Below are 19,960 nucleotides of genomic sequence, written 5' to 3'. Positions count from 1 at the left end.
TAACTTAAGCATCGGAGTATTCCCACCGAGCAAGTCCCCCGGGAATTCTCCACCGTCTTCTTCTCAGGTGCCATCCATTGCTAGCTAGGAGCCAGTCAGTAGCCAGCTAGGAGTGCCCGGATCATGCAGCATCAAGTATATTTTCAACATTTATTATATTTTTGTAATTATTTTATTCTTATTAGATATCTATTATATTTTCATTATAAACTTATTTTCAATGATTGTGTACGCTTGTTTTAAATTTTCAATAATTATCGGAGATTAAACTATTTTTTATTTATTAGAGATTATACTATAAATTTAGTTGAAATTAGGAGTGTTCAATGAATGGTTCAATTTAGTTGCAGGTTGGTTCGCTAACCAAATCGATCTGCTCAAGTCCGCAGTTTGTCACGAAACCGATTGGCCATTAGTGAAAACCCACCAACTTGGGTTATATCAATTTGGGTCTATTTTCGGTTTAGTTTGTTTGTTCAAAATATTTAAACTTAAAAATTAACTTTAAATTTCATTAATTACAATAATATTGTTAAAAAATAAATTACAAAAATTAAATCTATGATATAAAATATTTTAGACTAACAAATATTGGAACTTTCCTACTTTCTCATATTAAAAAATTAAATTTAAAATATAAAATATTAACATATATTTAATAAACCAAAACCGATATGAAATACTAGAAAATCGAGCAACTCGGGTTGAGGTTGGTCGAACTGTTTATTAAAAAGTTAAAATATAAAACAATTATATACTCTTATGTATTTCTATTCTTTAACTTTCGCTTAACAAAGCATGGGTCCCCATCACCATGCCTCTCCTTGCTCCATTATTCCCACCCTGCATTCTCTTTGACTCTCTCCTTTCCCCTTTCCCCTTCCCACCACTCCCATTAAGCCATGTCACCCAACTACTTAAAAATATTCCTATAATCTCTCTCCTAAGGTATCTCATTTAAACCAAGAGGAAAGTATCATGTTGCCCCACTCCCTAATCAATTCCTAAAGTGCATCCCCCCAATCTATATCCACTCTCCCACATTTAAAATATTCATATTAATATTTAATCCCACCCATATTAATGAGTATTAAATAGTGTTATTACTAAAGGTTAATAAATACATTTAGTAAATTACCAAAAATTAAATATTCTTATTAGTATGGTTAGTAAATTACCAAAAATTAATAAATATTGTTATTAATTAACTCATTAACAACTTTTATAGAAATTGAAAACTCTTTTAACTAATTTCTATAAAATTGAGAATTATATTTAACAATTATCAAAAAGTATAAAATTTAGTTATTGTTATTATTATTAATAATAACCAAATACAAATGGGGGAACAAAATATTATAATGTTAGAAAATGAAATTATTAATTAATTTATATTGTAAAATAAAAAATAAATTAGTGTATTTTTGTTAGTAAACTACCAAATAAAAAAAATATACTTAATAACAATTTTAAAAAAATTCAATAAACCCCCATAGTTACACAAATGTAATAAAATTTTCCAAATTTTTCATAAAACTACATTTTTGTAAAATAACATTTTTGAAATTAAAAGATATAAAGTATTTGAAAGTTTATTTAAAATGCATTAAATATTTATTGAAAATTATTAGAACATTTTGGAAAATTTAGGAAAATTTACTACATTTGATAGATTTTAGAAAACCATTGAAAATTTATGTAATTTTCATTGCAAATTATTGAAATTTATTAAAGATAAATGACTATGGGAAATGGAAAACTATAATTTGAACAAATAATTATACAAATTATTAAGATAAATTAGTATAGTATTGGAAAAAGGAAATTACTGGTTAGTTTATATTAGAAATTATAAGATAAATTAGTGTAATTCTGTAAGTAAACCATTTAAAGAGAAAATAAATTATTTATTAAAAGTTTAAATAAATTTTCAAAATTACACAAGTACAATAAATTTTCCAAAATTTTCATAAAATTACATTTTTGAATATTAAAGACAATTTAGTATACTTTTAGAAATTTACCATGTGGTTGATGCTCAATATATCCTTTTGATCATTTCTATCATCAAATTGAATATTGGGTTAACGGGGACAATATTTTCAAAACTAGATCAAACTAGATGGTTAAACTAGAAAATTTGGGAACCGAACACTGTTTCACCTCAAAACCGCTTTTTGTCCAAAAACCGTTTATTTGGTTAGCGAACCACAGACCTAGACGGTCAAACCGTCAACCTGGACAATAGTTTTAGGCATTTTTTTGTTTTTCTAATTTTTTAATTTTTATTTTTTTGTTAGAGCGGGTCATCCGTTCGGACCAAACCATCAAACAATTCGACCCCAGAACAATTCCTTATCCGGTCCAATTTTTGAAACCTTGGACGGGGAGTGGGTGCCTTGCCTTGAGTGGGAATTGAATGAATAAAGATGCAATAGTTCAAATTACATTGTATGCTCTCACAATTAGAGAGGGACCAAATTCAAATAAGGGTATTATAGTCAATAGTAGGATTCCATGAATACTATGGGAGTTATTGTCTTAAATATAAGACTTAAAATGAGCAGGATTTGAATGAGAGAAAAGTGGTTGTTCAAATTACATTTCTATCCTTAAAATTATAGATGTATTAAATTCAAAAACTAGGGTATTCTAGCCAAACAAAAGTTTCACACTCTCATTCACACTTTTAACAATAGTATAGATATAGATTATAATACACGTTACAACGCGACTTAGGGGTGAAGACATAGTAGTAGGGGTGTTCAAGTTTGGCTATTGATAAAAAAAAAAAAAAAAAAAACAAAACCAAACCAAGTAAATTAATTTAGTTTGGTTTATTTGGGTTTCAGTTCAGTTTAACAAAATTTTTCAACTGAACCAAATTGTATTGTTCTTGTTTAATTTGTTTTTGATATTTAATTCAGTTCAATTTGATTCATAAGAATAGTCTAACTGATATATTAGTTAAGTTTCATTTTCTATTCGAATCGAATTAAACTAACTGAAAGAACACCCCTATAAAGTAGGGTGCATATGAGGTCAACTGACCTTGCCATGGAGAGTTGTAATTATGTGGGATTGATCCAAGGTTTAAAGTATCAAGATGATACGCCTTGTATCGGGTGTATCATATTGTATCAATAGGATGCTAAAATGCTTTTTTATCACAAAACCTCTTATTTAATATGTTAAACCATGCTTTACCTTTCTTACATATTTTTTGAAAAAAAAAAACTAAAAATAGGTCATGTGTGTGGTTTAGAGTACCGATACACCCCTTCCACCAGGCCAGGATGTATTGATACTTTGAACCTTGGGTTTGGGTTGATCCCTATCTTCATTTTTGGAGGGATCCAATTGACTATTAGATCGCACTAGTTATTCACTAATAACAGAAAATCAAAAGGGTGGAGTACCCAAATCTGAATGGATGGAAGAAATAAATTATAAAATTTAATGTTACCACATTGATAATATATTATAATACATAATGTCCTTATGAGAATAATGGATTATGAGCAGTTTATATGGTACCAGAAACATGTAAATTTGAATGAATAGCAGTTGATTGGTCTCATGATTATAATATATTATTGCTATAATACAAGCACCACCACGAATACAGAGGATTTACGTGGTTCAGTCTTATCACCTACGTCGACCATGGGAAAGACGAAAACTAATCTTTTTTATGAAAAAAAAATGAGAAATAGTATAAGTACCTTGTGGCTTGCAACTCAAACCAAACATCAGCTCTTGTACACCTATTCTCCATTTTCTCTCTCAACCTAAAGAACAAAAACAAGAGAAAAAACCGCGTTTTTACACAAAGAGCATCCTTTTTATCTCTAGCTCTCTTTTTTTATTCTCCAATAAGAAAAAAGAGTATACTTCTTCTTCACTTGTCTAAACACTACATACAAAATAGACCTTTTATGTATAAAACGCTCCTTATACCTAAAGAAGAAACACACCAACTGTTAGATTAAAAATAATCTAATGGTGAAAAATAAGATACAAGCCCAACAAATATACGTTAAATATATTGTTAATAATTAGGTTTAAGGCAGTTTATGGTTTGGTCTAGTTTCTAAAATTTAGAAATCCAAACCAAACTAGAAAATTACAATATTAGAAATTCTAAAACCTAAACAAACCATTTAAGGTTAGGCATACTAATAGGGGTGAGCATTTGATTTATTCGGTTAAAACCAAATTGAATAAACTGAAATTCTAAAAACCAAATTGAAAAAAATGAAAACCGAACATAAACTGAATTAACTAAAAACCAAAATAACCAGACCGAAACCAAAATTTTCGGTTTTAACAAAATAATGCTCACCCCTAGACTAAATTACCAAATTCGGTTTGATTTGGTGTAATTTTAGAGTCTAAACCATATAATGAAAACTCATGTATATAAGCACATCAAACCTTTTGTGAGTATGCTTTTTTTCCCTTATATTACTTTTCTTCAAAACACCAAAATATGGTCAACCACTTGTAACATCCCACTTTTATTTGTTTTTTTTAGAGTCTGATATGAATTTCTATAATTAAACCAGGCCATACAACTAGAGTCATTTAAACAAGGATTGGGGTACCAGAACAAGCCAAATTACAAATCCACTCAGGCCAAAAAGATTCAAAATAACCATGACCCTGAAAACCTCATCACTTAGCTAACAAATGAGCCAAATGATTACAATCTTGATTAACAAAGAAAGCTAATTGCTATATCTATAGTTTTCTTGGCTCGAACAGCATTAATAATGACCTTATAATCTGATTCCAAAATCACGTGATGAAGCCACAGCTCTTGGCAAGAGTCAAAGCCTGTCTAATAGCAAAAGCACCCACGCTTGGAGAGGGCAAGCCGCTTTGTACGAACTAAAACAAGCAATTACACCAAAGCTGGCTTTATTTTCAACATGAAACCCTCATCAGAATTGATATTCACATAACAAGGGGTGGCTACGAGACAGAGCTTTTCATGAACTATTCTATCTTTGCTCAGTTTAAATTGAGCTTCGGGCCGAGCTTAAGCCTAGTGAAATTTGTCTTGTTAGGCTCCAAGCCTAATCGAGCCTAATATAATAAATAAATAATTTTTAATTATACATATACATACATATATATAAGTATAAATTTATATGTAATAAATAATTTTTATTATGTATAATATTTTATTTTTATGTATAATAATAAATAGCTTTTATAATTCTTTTTTTTGTATGTAAAATAAAAAAAAATATATTTTATATGTATAATTTTTACTTTTTAGAAAAGGATTGGCTTGTAGTCAAGCTCGAACTGAGTCAAGCTTAAGCTTGCGAGCTTTTGGGCTAAGCCAAGCTCGAGCTCAAGTCTCTAGCTCAAATCGAGATTGAGCTCGAGCCTAACACTATTTCAACGAGCCAAGCCAAATAGCCAAGTATTCAGCTCGGCTCGACTTGAATCCACCCCTACAATAGCCAATAGCAAGAGACCAAAAAAGAGATGCTACATCTACTGCAATTCACTGTTTCACATCCATGTTCCACTTTATATTTGTAACAAGTTAGAAGTCGGCCATTTAATTTGATGGTGTAAGTGGGGCTTTATATCCATGTATTTCACTATTTCAGTCTGGTTAACAACATTTTCATGTATGTTACCTTATTTTTAATTTTAGATCGGCTCGACTCAAATCCACCCCTACACATAGCCAATAGCAGGAGGAGACCAAAAAAGAGATGCTACATCTACTACAAATTCACTGTTTCACATCCATGTTCCACTTTATTTTTGTAACAAGTTAGAAGTAGGCCATTTAATTTGATGGTGTAAGTGGGGCTTTATATCCATGTATTTCACTATTTCAGTCTGGTTAACAACATTTTCATGTATGTTACCTTTTTTTTTTTTAATTTCATCAAAGAATAAAAAATAGTTCACTTCCCATTTGGTTTGTGGGAATTAACAGAGGCCCGGAATTAGAATTGTCCAACTATTTGGTTAGCCAAAATCGGAATCCCATCCCCATTCTTGATGAAATTGCATTTTCTCATTTGAGGTGATATTCACTCTCCCTCCTCTAGTAATGAAATCTCATTCCAGTTAATTTCAATTGCCATCATGATTCTTGTTTGAACTAAACAAACTATAGGAACAAACCATTTCGATTATGATTTTCAGAGATTATAATCTCATTATAAACCAAATGGACCCTAAATTTAATGTTAATATATGTAGGGTTCCCTCGGTCAGATAGAACATTGTTCATAAGTTAGTGCCAATTGTTTCCAAACCTAGAGTCAAGGGCAATGAGGTAATTTCCAAGGTCTAAGGGATGCGGGTCTCACTTGCTAAGAGTGGAAAGACATCAGAGGCCACGAGAGTATTCCCAAGGGCGAGGACTCCGACGAACAAGTTAGTCGAGGGCATAGAGTAAGCTACGGTCACCACAAGAGAGTAAGTGATAGCTCAAGTATGCATGTCGTTCCTTTAGCTATAGTGTCCATTTTATAGTCGGAGTTGCCCAAGTGGGGAGTAGTGAACGACAAGTAACCATCCCGTAGATTACGGTTACGTAGGGGGACTCAGAGAGGCATCAGCTGACCACGACCCCTTAATTAGCAACTCAGGAGTAAATGCGCCAGGATCATGCACCCACACTAAAGGCTCTGCAACCGTTAAGGGTGGGGGTTACCCTATTTCCCTTGGGAGATTGTCAACTATCGGAAATACCCCTGGCCAATGCCACATGTTAGGGTCTGGTGAGCCGACCAATTGTACCTACATCACTTGCCCCCCACTCTCAAGGTTGAAGCCGAGGTCGTTGGGTGATTTGTGTTGAGGCCTCGGCTTTGTCGTGCTTATATGTTGTTCGTCATCCGTGAGTGAGACAGATCAGTGTGATCATGGCCGAGTCACAGCGGTTCATATGGGTGCTTGCTTCTATTGTTCAACAACCATGTCTGGGACAAGCACTGGCTTCAAAGGTCAAGGAGTCGTGCTCGGGATAAGTAGCCGAATGGTCGGGCCAGTTCGAGATATCTTTAAATGGGGATGATGGGCGAGCCAACTTCGGGCCTCAATGTCATTCCGTCTTTCGAGGTCAATGCCACATGGAGGCCATCAACGTGGATGGTTGAGGCAATTTGATTATAGCCGTCAAATGGAGCGAATCTCAACCGTCCATTTTCCTTTAAAAATGGAGAGGAGACTGGGGAGACTTCTTTATTTGCTCGTAGTGTGTTTTTCTGGAGTTCCTCAGACCACCTCAGCTTCTACCAAACTGTTTCCTATTCCATTCTTCGAAAAACCTTTTCTTGGTAAGGCCTCATCTTTCGTGATGTGGACTTCCAATTCTGGTCTTGAGGCCTTCCCTTCCTGACTCGAATGGTCCTAGTAGTACCTCTATGAAGGGATGAGGGATCCATCGTATGGACGCCCAAATCTTGCGGAATAAAGGGGCGAATTTCAAAAAATTTTCTCTCCCTTTCAACTGGGAATCGCATTCCCTATTTAGAAAATCATATTTTCAATGATCAATCTTGAACCATAAACTGAACCAGATTTGAACCAAAAGTAGTAAGGGAAGATTATACCTGATACGGAGAAGTAATATCTCCCAACGAAGGTGTTCATGCCCAAGGAAGGATCCAAAGACTACTCCCACTGAAGATGGCGCAGTGCAGGATGGAGTAGAATCAGTAGTATTCTTCTCCAAGAATTCTGTCATTCGCAAGAAATAGCTGGATGGCACGTGAGCACAGCTTCCTATCAATTCTTTCTCAAAGAACTGATGTCAAGATCAAATCTTGACTTCTCCCACAACTGGAGATCGAACTGACAAACTGTGCGGCAAGAACAAGGAGGTGGCAAGAAAGAATTCTGTAGGGTTGCTTAATTCTTTCTTCTGTGTTTTCAGCACTCAAGAGGATGTGAGTATATCTTCTAAAAGCTGCCGCCCCCTCCTTATTTGTTTTAACTCCAAAGGATCAGCTCCTAATCCAATTAGGAGTTGCTGATCCAAATCTTATTTGGATCAGGCATCCCTTTAGGTGATAAGGATAAACCCTTATCTTATCTGCAGATTAGATTAACCTTCTCCTAAGACTCTCTGAGTGGATAGGGTTAAGACCCTATCCTATTTGCTAATCCATCTCAGAATTCGCCCCATATTTAACTAATTAAATAGCCCAGTTCGAAATGCGCTTTAGGCCCATTAAGCTTATGTGCTCACTTAACCTTCCTAATTGCTGCCCAGTTGGACTTTCTTGTATGGCGTGGGACCCAAGCATTGATCTACACATCAGCCACATGGTTTGGCCCAGCCTTTGTTACAAGGCCTGGCCGAATACACTGTTATGGACAGTGCACCCCCTGAAACCCATCAAATGGGCTCTATGGGCCCAACACTTACCCTAAGTGGTCTTTGGGCCAAGCCACCTTGTAACACCCAAGGACTGTGGGCAGATGCAAGATTAGCCCATCAGGTATTATCCTCAATGGTCTTACACTTAACCTCTCAGCCCATAATGATCATACACTGCCCAACAAGAGAGGACCTCTCCCTTGGCTGCAAGGAATAGTGTTGCATTCTCTGCTTATATGGATCCCGGGAATTAAAACCTTCTTGCAAACATTTTAGAAACCATAATATATATACTTTTATATCTCAAATAAAATATACTTTGCAAAACAAATCTCAATGATTGAAATCGGCTGCCGGCAGTCTTGGTTTCCATTAGTGAGTGTGCATCCCCGATCATTACCTTTGTCCGACAAAGGGGCTGATCCTGTCACTATGATCACCCACTCAGATGAATTCTCAGACTGTCCCAACATACCCAAGTTTTGACCCCCGCTAAGGATCTCATTGATTGGTACATCAAAGACAGCCCAATCCAACACCTAGTGCAGTATCATAATTGAGTCTAGGGGTCGGGTGTAACTTTCCAGTTTTGCCCATCAATCTCCAAGGTCCAGGGCAATACTGGAAATTTGGTCTAGTTTATAGATTCAATTGATCCTACATTGTATGTGCCTAGGGTCTCACCCTGGCAGCTAAGACAGGCCACCCCAACCGACTTGGTGGCACCACAGTGTCAGCCTTATCAGGATAGGTCTCCCCAGACCGACCCACTGGCTGTGAACATTCTAAACTAACACGAGTCTCATTAAGTGTCCAGTTTAAGGGTATTACACAGAAACATACCAAGGGAACATGAATCAAATATGCACTTTTATTCATTTACAATAAACTCATAAAATACATCATTCCGATTGAAGATAAGGGCATACAAAATTGTCTAACACTCTACTCCCAACAGCAGCAAAAGCGAGAGTAGTAGTAGTAGTAGTTCCGAGGGAACCTCTCAAACTTCTAGTGTGGAGGTTCTGCAAGAAAGAGTCACGATTCGTGAGGCTGAGCGTGATCAATAGAGTGTTGACTCCACGATCGAGATTATCGGATCCACTAGGCCGAGGGGTGACGTCCCTATACATCCCTGTACCAGGCCTTTAAGGGGAGACGCCCTAGGGAATGCACCAATGCTTCCCATGGTGGTAGATGTTGAGGAGGTCGAGGGGCCGACCGACGAAGAGGAAACCGAGGTTGACCACTAGACCCTAACATGTAGCATCGGCCAAGGGTATTTCTGAGAGATGACAATCTCCCAAGGGCAACGAGGTAACCCTCACCCTTAACGGTTGCAAAGCATTTAATGTGGGTGCACAATCTTGGCGCATTTACTCCTGAGTTGCTAATTAAGGGGTCATGGTCAACCGACGATTCTCTTAGTCCCCCTACGTGACCGCAATCTACAAGACAATTACTTATTGTTCATTACTCCCACCTAGGCAACTTCAACTATAAAAGAGACACTATAGCTAAAGATACAACACACATACTCGAGTATCACTTAGGTGTCGTTTGATTGCACTTTTCAGAGGTCTAAATCTAAAAATGCAACTTTTCAGACCTCACCCTTTGTTTGGTTTTACCTCTTAAAATTGGTTTGAATCTTATTTTCATATCTAAAAATAATAGACCTTGGGTCGGCTCTTAACGCGCTCAGACGTTTTTCAAAGCGGTGCATAGTCTAAAATATCCCTACCATATTTTGGAAATGACGCAAGTTACCCCTGATAACCCCAAACCCAGAAAACCTAAACATTCGACCTCTCTCTCTCTCTCTCTCCCTCTCTTCGCCCTGTATTCCCACCACTACCGCTACAACTTGTAGCGGCAACTCTCTCTCTCTCCCCCTATCTTCTCTCGCTCTCTTTCTTCGCCCTGTATTCCCGCCACCACTACTACAACTTGCAGCGGTGACTCTCTCTCTCCCCCCCTGTCTTCTCTCTCTCTCTCTCTCTCTCTCTCTCTCTCTCTTTCTCCCTCTCGTCTTCCCACCACCGCAATGGCGGTTCTCTCTCTCCCCATGTCTTCTCTCTCTCTCTCTTGTGTTTTCAACACCACTGCAACATGCAACAGCGGTGGTTTGATGAGTAAAAATATTTAATTATAAATTATTTTTATTAATTATAAATTATTTTAATATTTTTTATTAAACATTAATTATTTTTTATCAAATTTACTTGTGTTATTGATTAATTATTAATTATTTTTATTAACCAATAATTTTTAATTATTTCATTAATTTATAAAAATTATTTTAATTTTTATTTGTGTAAATTATTAATTATTTTAATATTTTTATAGTTATTAATTATTTTTTTATTTTAATTGTTTCATTTATTAATTAGTAATTATTAATTTTTTATTTGTATTGTTTCAATATTATTTTAAGGTTGAAAATTATTTTTTCTGAGATAATGTAAATTGAATTCAACATTTTCAAATAATTTGTTTTATGAGTAAAATAATAAAATCAGTAAATTTCATATGATAAAGAGTTGATCCAATACAAACAAACTTATCAATTCATATCCTCTAAAAAATTAAAAATCATCTATACCTCTTTAAATTTCAGACACATTTAATATCTTTTTAAGTTTTCATATCCAAATTCAAGCGCCACATGGTGATCTTAACTTACTCGTAGTCCTCACCCTTGAAATATTCATAAGCCTCTAACATCTTAGCAAACAGGACCCCAGCCATCGGACCTAGAAAATTACATCGCTGTCCTCGGCTCTAGGTTTGCCAACAACCATGCTCATTATAAATTCTGTGTATAATTGGTTTTGCCATGTGATAGCGGGCCTTTCTCTCGTAAAAATAAGGGTAAAGTATAAAGACCTCCCAATACTATGTGGTCTGTGACAAAGACCCTCTTGTACTTTATTTTGCGACAAAACCCCCTTACTATAATCATAAAGACAAAAACCCTACGACCGTTAATTCAGATAACGGAATTTATTAAATTATCAAAATATCCCACCAAATTTTAACCTATTATTTTTCCTCTCTCTTCTTTTCCCCTCTCTCACAGTGCTCTCTCGTTCTCTCTCTCCCAACTCACGGAGGGAACTCATTTCTCATCTTCTTTCTTCTCTTCTCCGTCTTCAATCTCGTCTCTATATCTATCGCCAACGATGTCGCGATCATGAAAAACTGCAATGGTTGACAGTCCAACAACAAATGTCTGCCCGTATCACCGAGAAAATCATTCAGCTTCAAGCTCTTAAAAAGCTTAGCTTGCACGACAACGTTATCACAGGGGCGTGAGGGAATGGGGGCGAGAGAGACTGTATCTAGGATCTGCTCCATTGCCTGGAGCGACGGAAGGGGCGAGACGTCAACCCCTTCTTCGAGTCTCACGTTTCTATTCTTTCTATCTCTCTGTCTACTTGATTAAAAACCCAAAAATAGAGTGAAAACCCGAAATCGCCTCTTTTCATCCAAAAAACCACGCTAAGATCTTCTCCTTCATTCCCAATACCACTGAACACCATTCCAGGAGCGGTTTTCGTCTCTCCTATCTTTGTTCCCGTGAGCGTCTCAGAGGTGGCTTTCTAGAAGGGGCTTTTTCTTGATAGGAACGGAGCAGCGTCGAAGAAATAAAGGTTTGATTGGGAGGAAAAGAAAAGTGCGCGTGAAGGTGAAGGACTGTGATAGGATTTCGGAGACGGAGATGATGACGATGATGAGGTGGGGTACATGGGAGGAGCTCCTCGGAGGCGCCGTTCTTAGACACGGGACCCAAGACTGGGGTGCCGTCGCTGCGGAGATCCAGGCCCGGATCCTCTATTGCTGTAGTTTCACCGCCGAGGTTATCTTTCTTGGTAATCTATCGCCGACGTTATTCCGACCTTGTATCTCTCGCCGGAAGCATTTTTAGTTTTCTTCGTTAATTTCTTCGAGAATTACAATATAGAAATTTTTACTTATTCTCCTTGAATAATTGCTCTCACTCTCTCTTTTAATTCAACAACAAGAATCGATTTACGTTTTTTTGTTTTCTTAATATTTGGCAACTCAAGAGTTAAGAATTTCTCGTCTTGAAAACAAAACACAATGGTCAAGAACAAGAAATTTGTTTGCCGTCTCTGTTGATCTGTAATTTGCTTTTCTGTTATAGCGTATTTAAATGGCACAAATGCCCTTTAACCTTGTTATTGTTATTAGAAGGGTAGTATAAGAATTAAAAAATATTGTAACGGCGGATTCATAGGAATCTTTATCACAAACCCTACTATCCTAAAAAATAAAAAAAATAAACATCGTACATTTTTTATAAGCTAGTATGCTACGCTACATTTAAATATTTTTATATCGCATTATGACTCTCTCTCTCTCTCTTCCGCTCGATTTCTCAATCAGGGATTCAATGTCAATGTCTCTTTCACTTCAAACAACCATCAACCCCAGATCGGGATCCTTTTCCACCTGTGCATCGCCTTTCCTCTGTCACTCCATCTCCATCCAGCGCCTGGCAACAAGGCCGAGGCTGTACACAGTTCCTGTAAAGAAAAATCAATCATGTTATACGTTGTGTAGACAACAACAAGGTGGAGTCTCAGTCGGAGACGACCATGGGATCATGGATAGGCGAAGCATTCTCATCTCCTTCGTGGGTGTAAGTGCTGTGGTTGCCGGCTTTTTTAGCCTGGGCATGATGGCCATTGAAGGCCCCAAACGAAGCTCGGACAAGAAGAATAATGGAGGAGCATCCCGGCTGCAGCAAGTCTCCGAGTTTGGGTCGGAGCCACGGCTACTGGACACGGCGATACGAGCATTGATCGAGAGGCCCAAGATGCCCCCTTCGGGCAAGTCCAAGCGGACGGAGACCTTAGTGGTGTATGGCATCGATATTCCCAAGGATGGAGCGGTGAGGTTGGACATCTATGTTGCGAAGCCACAAGGGGACTCCTGCGTTGGTCCTGATTTGGGTGCGTTTGCGGGGAGCTTGGTGGTGGATGTGGCCCGCAATCTCATCGGAGTTGGACGCTTGGAGCTTGGGTTGACGGGCATAATGAAGGAGATCAGTGCTGAGGAGTCTGAGAAGTTAGTGGTGACGCTGGTCCCAACAGCTGGAGAAGTGGTCATCGGAGGGGTACGGGTTGATTTGGGGGATCGAGCAACTTGATTTTGTGGCTTTAGTCGGTGACTCGGTGCTTGTACTCTCTTTTTTTCTTTGGGTTTCTTATCTGTAACTTTTTGCCCTAATTATCAATAAAAAATAATATTTTTATAAAATAGTAAAAATAGAATAACTTTTTACGGAAAATATTAATCGGTGATGTTCTAAGGAAACTTACCCCATTAATTAAACCCCTCTCCAACAATATTAATCCATACACCACAGTGAAAGAGTCTAACCAATCTTTTCTTAAGACCGAAGACTGAAGCACCATCTTCTATCTCAAAACCATAACAAAAGTGCTGCTGCCACTTCTCTTAACCCTCTCAACCCTTTTACTAATACTACTCTCCTCAGTAAATCCGATCAAAAAGGAACCAAAGTCCATCAAAATCCCACCATTGCACCTTCACAAACTTCTTTAGATCGCCCATTCAGCTTGTGAAGGTACCTTATATCCAGAACTCTGTGTATCAATTGTCTCTTCTCTCCCCGACCTCGCTTCGAAAACAATCCCAGACATCATCTCCGCTACAGTCCAGCACACAGTCAATGAACTCAGAACATCTGCTTCTAACTGCACTGGCATCCGAATGAAGCGCAGAGCACTCGACCCGCTTCAAGAGATGGCTTTGGATGACTGTCTCGAGCTTTTAGACTAGACTGTCGCTGATCTTAAAAGCGCTCTGTCCGATCTGTCACCGAAAACTCACCTTCGAGGCACTATAATGACTTGGGAACTCTGTTAAGTGATGCAATGACGAATCAATACACCTGTCTTGATGGATTCGCTCACAGTAAGGGCAACGTAAGAGAAGAGATCAAGCAAGGCTTGTACAACATAAGCCACTCGGTCAGTAATTCTCTCGCCATGCTGAAGATCCCAAAGTCGAACAGAAGCTCCAAGGCTGAGGTGTTCCCAGAGTATGGCAGAATGTGAGTGGGTTTCTGAGATGGGTGTCGCCTAGAGATGGAAAGCTTCTGCAAGCATCGACCAACACGACGAAGTTTGATTTGGTGGTGGCTAAAGACGGAAGTGGCAACTTCACGACGATCAGCGACGCTGTGGCTGCGGCCCCTAATTCGAGTACAACCAGGTTTGTGATTTATAATATAAGGGTTTCTAAGCCCGATTCTAGATCGGAGACGAGCTGATAATCAGATCACCGGTTCCAAGAAGCGCAAGCCACCAGAAGGCAACGGCTATGCGCAGAGGTGGCCGGAAATTCACCTGATCGATCGCTGTTGCAGTCGATGAAAGCTGAAGATGAATCATCATCGATTAAAAAATCACACGGGAAGAGGAAGACGATGAACAGTATTATTGCCCTTCTTTCATATTTTTCAAAAAAAAGTTATCTTATTTTAAATATTTTATAAAAACATTATCTTTTATTGATATTTAAGGCAAAATCCCTTTTTCTTTTGCAATTCTAATATTATTTACGCCTTTATTTATTACATGATGCTTGTCCCTACTTCCTACTCCCTACCACCTTCAGTCTGTGTTTACAAGCCTAGACCAATCACATTGCAATGGTATTGGCCTTTGGTTACAGTATTGAGAGGAGGTCCACCAACCCACCAACTCCAATTCTAAATCTCTATTCAAAATCAATACTTTTTTAAGGCATCTCAATTCTCAAGACTTGGCTTGGGGCCATGGCTAGAGAAACAGTCCAAGAGTGGATATAATTGGAATATGGGACTACTACCGAAAGCCGGAAGCGTATGGGTTTCACTTAACTCAAGGCCCAACCACTCTTAGCCACAGAAAGAACAAAAACAGCGACCACTTATATATGAGTTTCAATCAACATCAGTCATGCTTGCTTATAATAGGGTTTTTAGTAGAATTTCAATTGTTTTACCTGGCAAATTGGATATTTGAGTTGACAAGTCCTAGCAACTTTCTCATTGGATTTTCATTATTTGTCCCCACTTTGATTTTTTTCTGTAATTATGATTTATGTGTTTGTTACTATAATTTTTCCACCATCATCCAATTAAAGCATATGTTTGAGGATGATGACTCAAGTTTATTCTTGCCCAATTTAATTCTTCTTCACGGCACCATTGACGTCAAACTGATAGATAAGTCTACTTTTCGAGTGATACCCAACCTTTATTTTGCAACAATCTAATACCTGGCATTAACTCACGATCAAGTGTTGTAGAAAAGACACAAATATTCCTTAAATCTCATCTAATTTTCTTTATGCTTTCAAAATGAGCAATCAATATACGCAACGATATCAAAATCGACGCCCTGCCTTTCACTATACGCAACTCCCCCTAACGCAATGGACATCTCAAAGCGCTTCTGTCCCTCTCGAGAATGCTCGCCTACACGCAGAAACCACTATCGTCGAACACCCCAACCAGCAAGTCTCTCCTGCACCATCTAGAGAATGGATCAAACCGCTGCTGAAATCTGCACTCCCTGGATCAACCACATCAAGAACTGAACAGCTATTAGGTACCTCCTGAAATCAGGTACTGCACTCCCTGGACCAACCACTACCTGACGATGACTGTTCACCGCAACTGTTCATCGTCTCCTTCGTTGAACAGCGGCGGCACTCCTTCTCTTCTCCTTTACGGGATCCCGAAACCACCAGCCACCCCAACCTAATTCATGATGAGCCCAACCAGGATCAAACCGCTGCTGAAATCTGCACTCCCTGGATCAACCACATCAGGTACTGAACAGCTATTAGGTACCTGCTGAAATCAGGTACTGCACTCCCTGGATCAACCACTATCTGACGATAAACTGTTCACTGCAACTGTTCACCGTCTCCTTCGTTGAACAGCAGCGGCACTCCTTCTCTTCTCCTCTACGGGATCCCGAAACCACAAGCCAACCCGACGAGATGGTGCAGATGGATCAAACGCTGCTGAAATGAAAGATACCACTACTTCGCCTCTTTGTTGGACCCCGGCGCGAACACTGTGGCCTCTGACCAGGATCAGCAGCGGTTTCAGTTCATGCCTAGAAAATCATGGAAAAGGAAAACTTGTTTTTCTTCCTTGATGGAGGCCCATCACAAGGCCCATCGCACCCTAGGGGCGGTAGTTCCTAGGATAAGGGCAAGTCAAGGTCCAAGAATGATAAGGCAAGACTTTCAAGATTAACAGGAATTCAAGACTCTAATCAAGATCCAACAAAGATTCCAAGAAGCATCAAGAAATCTAAGACTCCCAGATACATGCATAAGGAGAGACAGGGAGATCGGACGGTGGAAGATCAAGCCCAAGAATTCCAAGAGGGTTCGACCTTATCAAGACAGTCTAAGAGGATCAAGATTCATGTTCTTTCCTAATTCTTTTACAATTTCTCAATGTATTATAAATGCTGCTGTTTTCCCAGAATTATTCATCAAATCATACTTCATAATTTCATAATTTCATAATTTCTTCAAGTTCTCTTCTTTGAGTTTTCGCCACCTTTTCTCTCTCTTAGAGAATTCAGTGTTCTTCGCTAGAAGCTAGCGATCGCTCGGTGCTTGCATAGCCAGCTCCAGTTTCCATTGCTTCCACGCTGCGTCAGGTGGTATCAGAGCAGGGAGTTCACCCAGTCAGATAGCCAACCAAGACGGTATCAGTCGCAACCCACCCCGTGACAGAGATCAAGGGTTCCCAGCTGTTTGGAGAGTGATTGAAGAACAATGCACGGCCACACATAACATCGAACATCAGTTGGCAGAGGTGACTGAGCAACTGCGAACCTTGTTACGAGAGGTTGTTCCACGGAACCGGGAAAATCCACAACAGATCGAAGGAGACGACCATGATAGACCACCCGTCATTACTGCGTCCCGACGTCCAATTCTTGACGACAACTGTGATGATGATTTCGAACTTGGTGGTGCTCCAGTTATTCCCGGTAACGGTCTGTACCACGTTCCTCTTGATAGTGCAACATCGATTTCTGGGTTTAAGTCGTGGTTACGTCAGACATCCACCGCAAGGATTCTACCTTTTATTCCTGGCAATTCGTCGGCTTCGACCCGGTTGGCCTTTGAGCCTATTTCCGATCGAACAGCACATCCTTCTATTCGGCCCTCAAATGGGAAACAACCCTCGAAGAAAGCTCATCCTTCATCAGCTTTTTCAGAAGATGCGCGGGGAAAAGAGAATCAGTCCTGCACTAATTCGTCAAAGAACAACAGGCAATCCCCAAAAGATAGAGACACAAAAATCAGAACCCCAGTGAAGAGGCCCCCCATTGAGAATGGATCAGTAGAGAAGCGTTTGGATCCTCTGAAACTACAGCTAGAATGTGGAGCCATAGAACAAGACACAGAAGAACAAAGCGCATCAGTTGTTCCTGAAGAAACAGCACCAGAAGGAGAGAGTAATGGTCCTAACAAAATCTCAGAAGAAATTTTGATGTGCCTGTCGAGCATTTTCCTGAGGATGAGCAGGATGAAGAACAGGGGAACGGAACCCGATATGTTGTCTTCCTTAACATCTAATGAAACATATGAAGAACCAGAGTTCAGAGATCCTTATGGCATTTGTTCAGAATTTGGAAAGAGGGATATTGGTCCATACAAATACCTGTTTGTAATCGAAGCTAGTTCAATTGATCCAAATCGAAGAACAAACTCTTTGTTTCTGATCCGGAGACTGAAGCCGCTTCTTGGGAAGTTTGTATCTGTCAACCTAGATGGTCTGACTCATCAGCAGAAGCTTGCATTCTGGATCAACATCTATAATTCACGCATGATGAATGCGTTCCTAGAGGATGGGATACCGGAGAGCCCCCATATGATCGTTGCAATGATGCGGAAGGCAACAATAAATGTGGGTGGCCACTTGTTGAATGCAATGACAATTGAGCATTTCATCCTAAAGCTACCTTATCACAAAATATACATATGCAAAAGGTCCAAAAAATGATGAGATTCACCAGTGTATTCAGCAACAGAATAAGACCGCTGCTACCTACTCTTACGCAGAGTCAGAACCGATCGGTCCGACTCAAGTGAAGATTGGGGAAGAGTATGAGATCATCGTCACCAACTTTGCAGGTCTATACCGGTACAGGCTAGGGGACGTGGTTAAAGTGATGGGATTCCATAACTCCACCCCGGAGCTTCCATTTGTATGCTGGAGGAATTTGCTACTAAGCATTAACATAGACAAGAACACAGAGAAAGATTTGCAGCTAGCAGTTGAAGCAGGTGGGAAGCTGTTAATGAAGAAGACAAAGGTTGAGGCGATCGACTTCACCAGCCATGTGGATGTGTCCACGGACCCTGGACACTACGTCATTTTCTGGGAGCTGAGTAGTGAGGCCAGCGATGAAGTGCTGAATGAGTGTTGCGATTGTTTGGATCGATCTTTCGTTGATGCAGGATATGTTAGTTCCCGAAAGGTGAATGCGATTGGAGCGCTTGAGCTTCCTGTTGTAAGGAGGGGAACCTTCCAGAAAATTCGGGATCATTACTTGGGGCCGATGCCAAAAACACTCATGTGTGATCTAAGGCCATATCAGAAACAAGCTCTTTATTGGATGACAAAATCGAAGAAGGGAATTGATGTTAAGCAAGCGGCCAAAACACTTCATCCATGTTGGTCAGCCTACCGTATATGTGATAAGAGAGCGTCTGCAATCTATATTAACAATTTATCAAGGGAAGATACTACACAATTTCCCAGTGCTTTAATACTTGCTGACTTTCATCGCTACCTACCAGAGACGATCCTCGCATATCCTAGCCACGACTCGAGGTGGAGTTCTCTCCAAGTGGGGGAGAATGATGGAGGCCCATCACAAGGCCCATCACACCCTAGGGGCGGCAGCTCCTAGGATAAGGGCAAGTCAAGATAAGGTCCAAGAATGATAAGGCAAGACTTCCAAGATTAGTAGGAATTCAAGACTCCAATCAAGATCCAACAAAGACTCCAAGAAGCATCAAGAAATCCAAGACTCCCACATTCATGCATAAGGAGAGCTAGGGAGATCGGACGGTGGAAGATCAAGCCCAAGAATTCCAAGAGGGTTCGACTTTATCAAGATAGCCCAAGAGGATCAAGATCAAGATCAAGATTCATGTTCTTTCCTAGTTCTTTTACAATTTCTCAATGTATTATAAATACTGTTATTTTCCCAGAATTATTCATCAATTCATACTTTATAATTTTAGAATTTCTTTAAATTCTCTTCTTTGAATTTTCTTCACCTTTTCTCTCTCTTAGAGAATTCGGTGTTCTTCGCTAGAAACTAGCGATCACCCGATACTTGCATAGCCAGCTCCGGTTTCCATTGCCTGCGTCATCCCTTGTTGTTATTGTCGTTGTTGTTCTTACTGCAATTACTGTTATTATGAGCCATCCATTTCACCGGTAAATCATTATGTGGAACTCGTACCGAAGTCCCCCCACTCCCCCGAAATAATAATGTAATAAAT

General features: G+C 39.1%; 1 protein-coding gene and 1 long non-coding RNA gene across 3 annotated transcripts; both read left to right on the top strand.

Moving 5' to 3' along the window:
* The first annotated feature begins 11,371 nt into the window (after nucleotides 1-11,371).
* LOC104588897 (uncharacterized) lies at nucleotides 11,372-19,660 on the top strand. 2 transcript variants are annotated; one of them, XR_016070947.1, is made up of 3 exons: nucleotides 11,418-12,240; nucleotides 12,779-16,641; nucleotides 19,377-19,660. It is a non-coding gene; the product is annotated as an uncharacterized LOC104588897 (long non-coding RNA). The 2 variants fall into 2 exon arrangements; XR_016070945.1 differs by lacking the exon at nucleotides 19,377-19,660 and having other exon boundaries at nucleotides 11,372-12,240; nucleotides 12,779-15,609.
* On the top strand, nucleotides 16,851-19,381 carry LOC104588908 (uncharacterized). Its single transcript, XM_019196219.2, has 2 exons — nucleotides 16,851-16,884; nucleotides 17,056-19,381. The coding sequence occupies exons 1-2, from the start codon at nucleotides 16,851-16,853 to the stop codon at nucleotides 18,444-18,446; spliced, it is 1,425 nt and encodes a 474-aa protein (XP_019051764.2). The 3' UTR covers nucleotides 18,447-19,381.
* Nucleotides 19,661-19,960: the final 300 nt, after the last annotated feature.

The sequence above is a fragment of the Nelumbo nucifera genome, chromosome 1, assembly GCF_055504915.1.
Source record: "Nelumbo nucifera cultivar China Antique chromosome 1, China Antique-T2T, whole genome shotgun sequence".
In the NCBI taxonomy this organism is placed as follows: Eukaryota; Viridiplantae; Streptophyta; class Magnoliopsida; order Proteales; family Nelumbonaceae; genus Nelumbo; species Nelumbo nucifera.
This window is presented reverse-complemented; position numbering and strand designations above follow the sequence as displayed.

Bases quoted from the DNA above. Each gene is read 5' to 3' on its own strand.
- LOC104588908 (XM_019196219.2), top strand. From the start codon at position 16,851: ATGTTCTTTCCTAATTCTTTTACAATTTCTCAAT. The intron at 16,885-17,055 runs GTATTATAAATG...GTGCTTGCATAG, and splicing joins TTCTTTTACAATTTCTCAAT to CCAGCTCCAGTTTCCATTGC.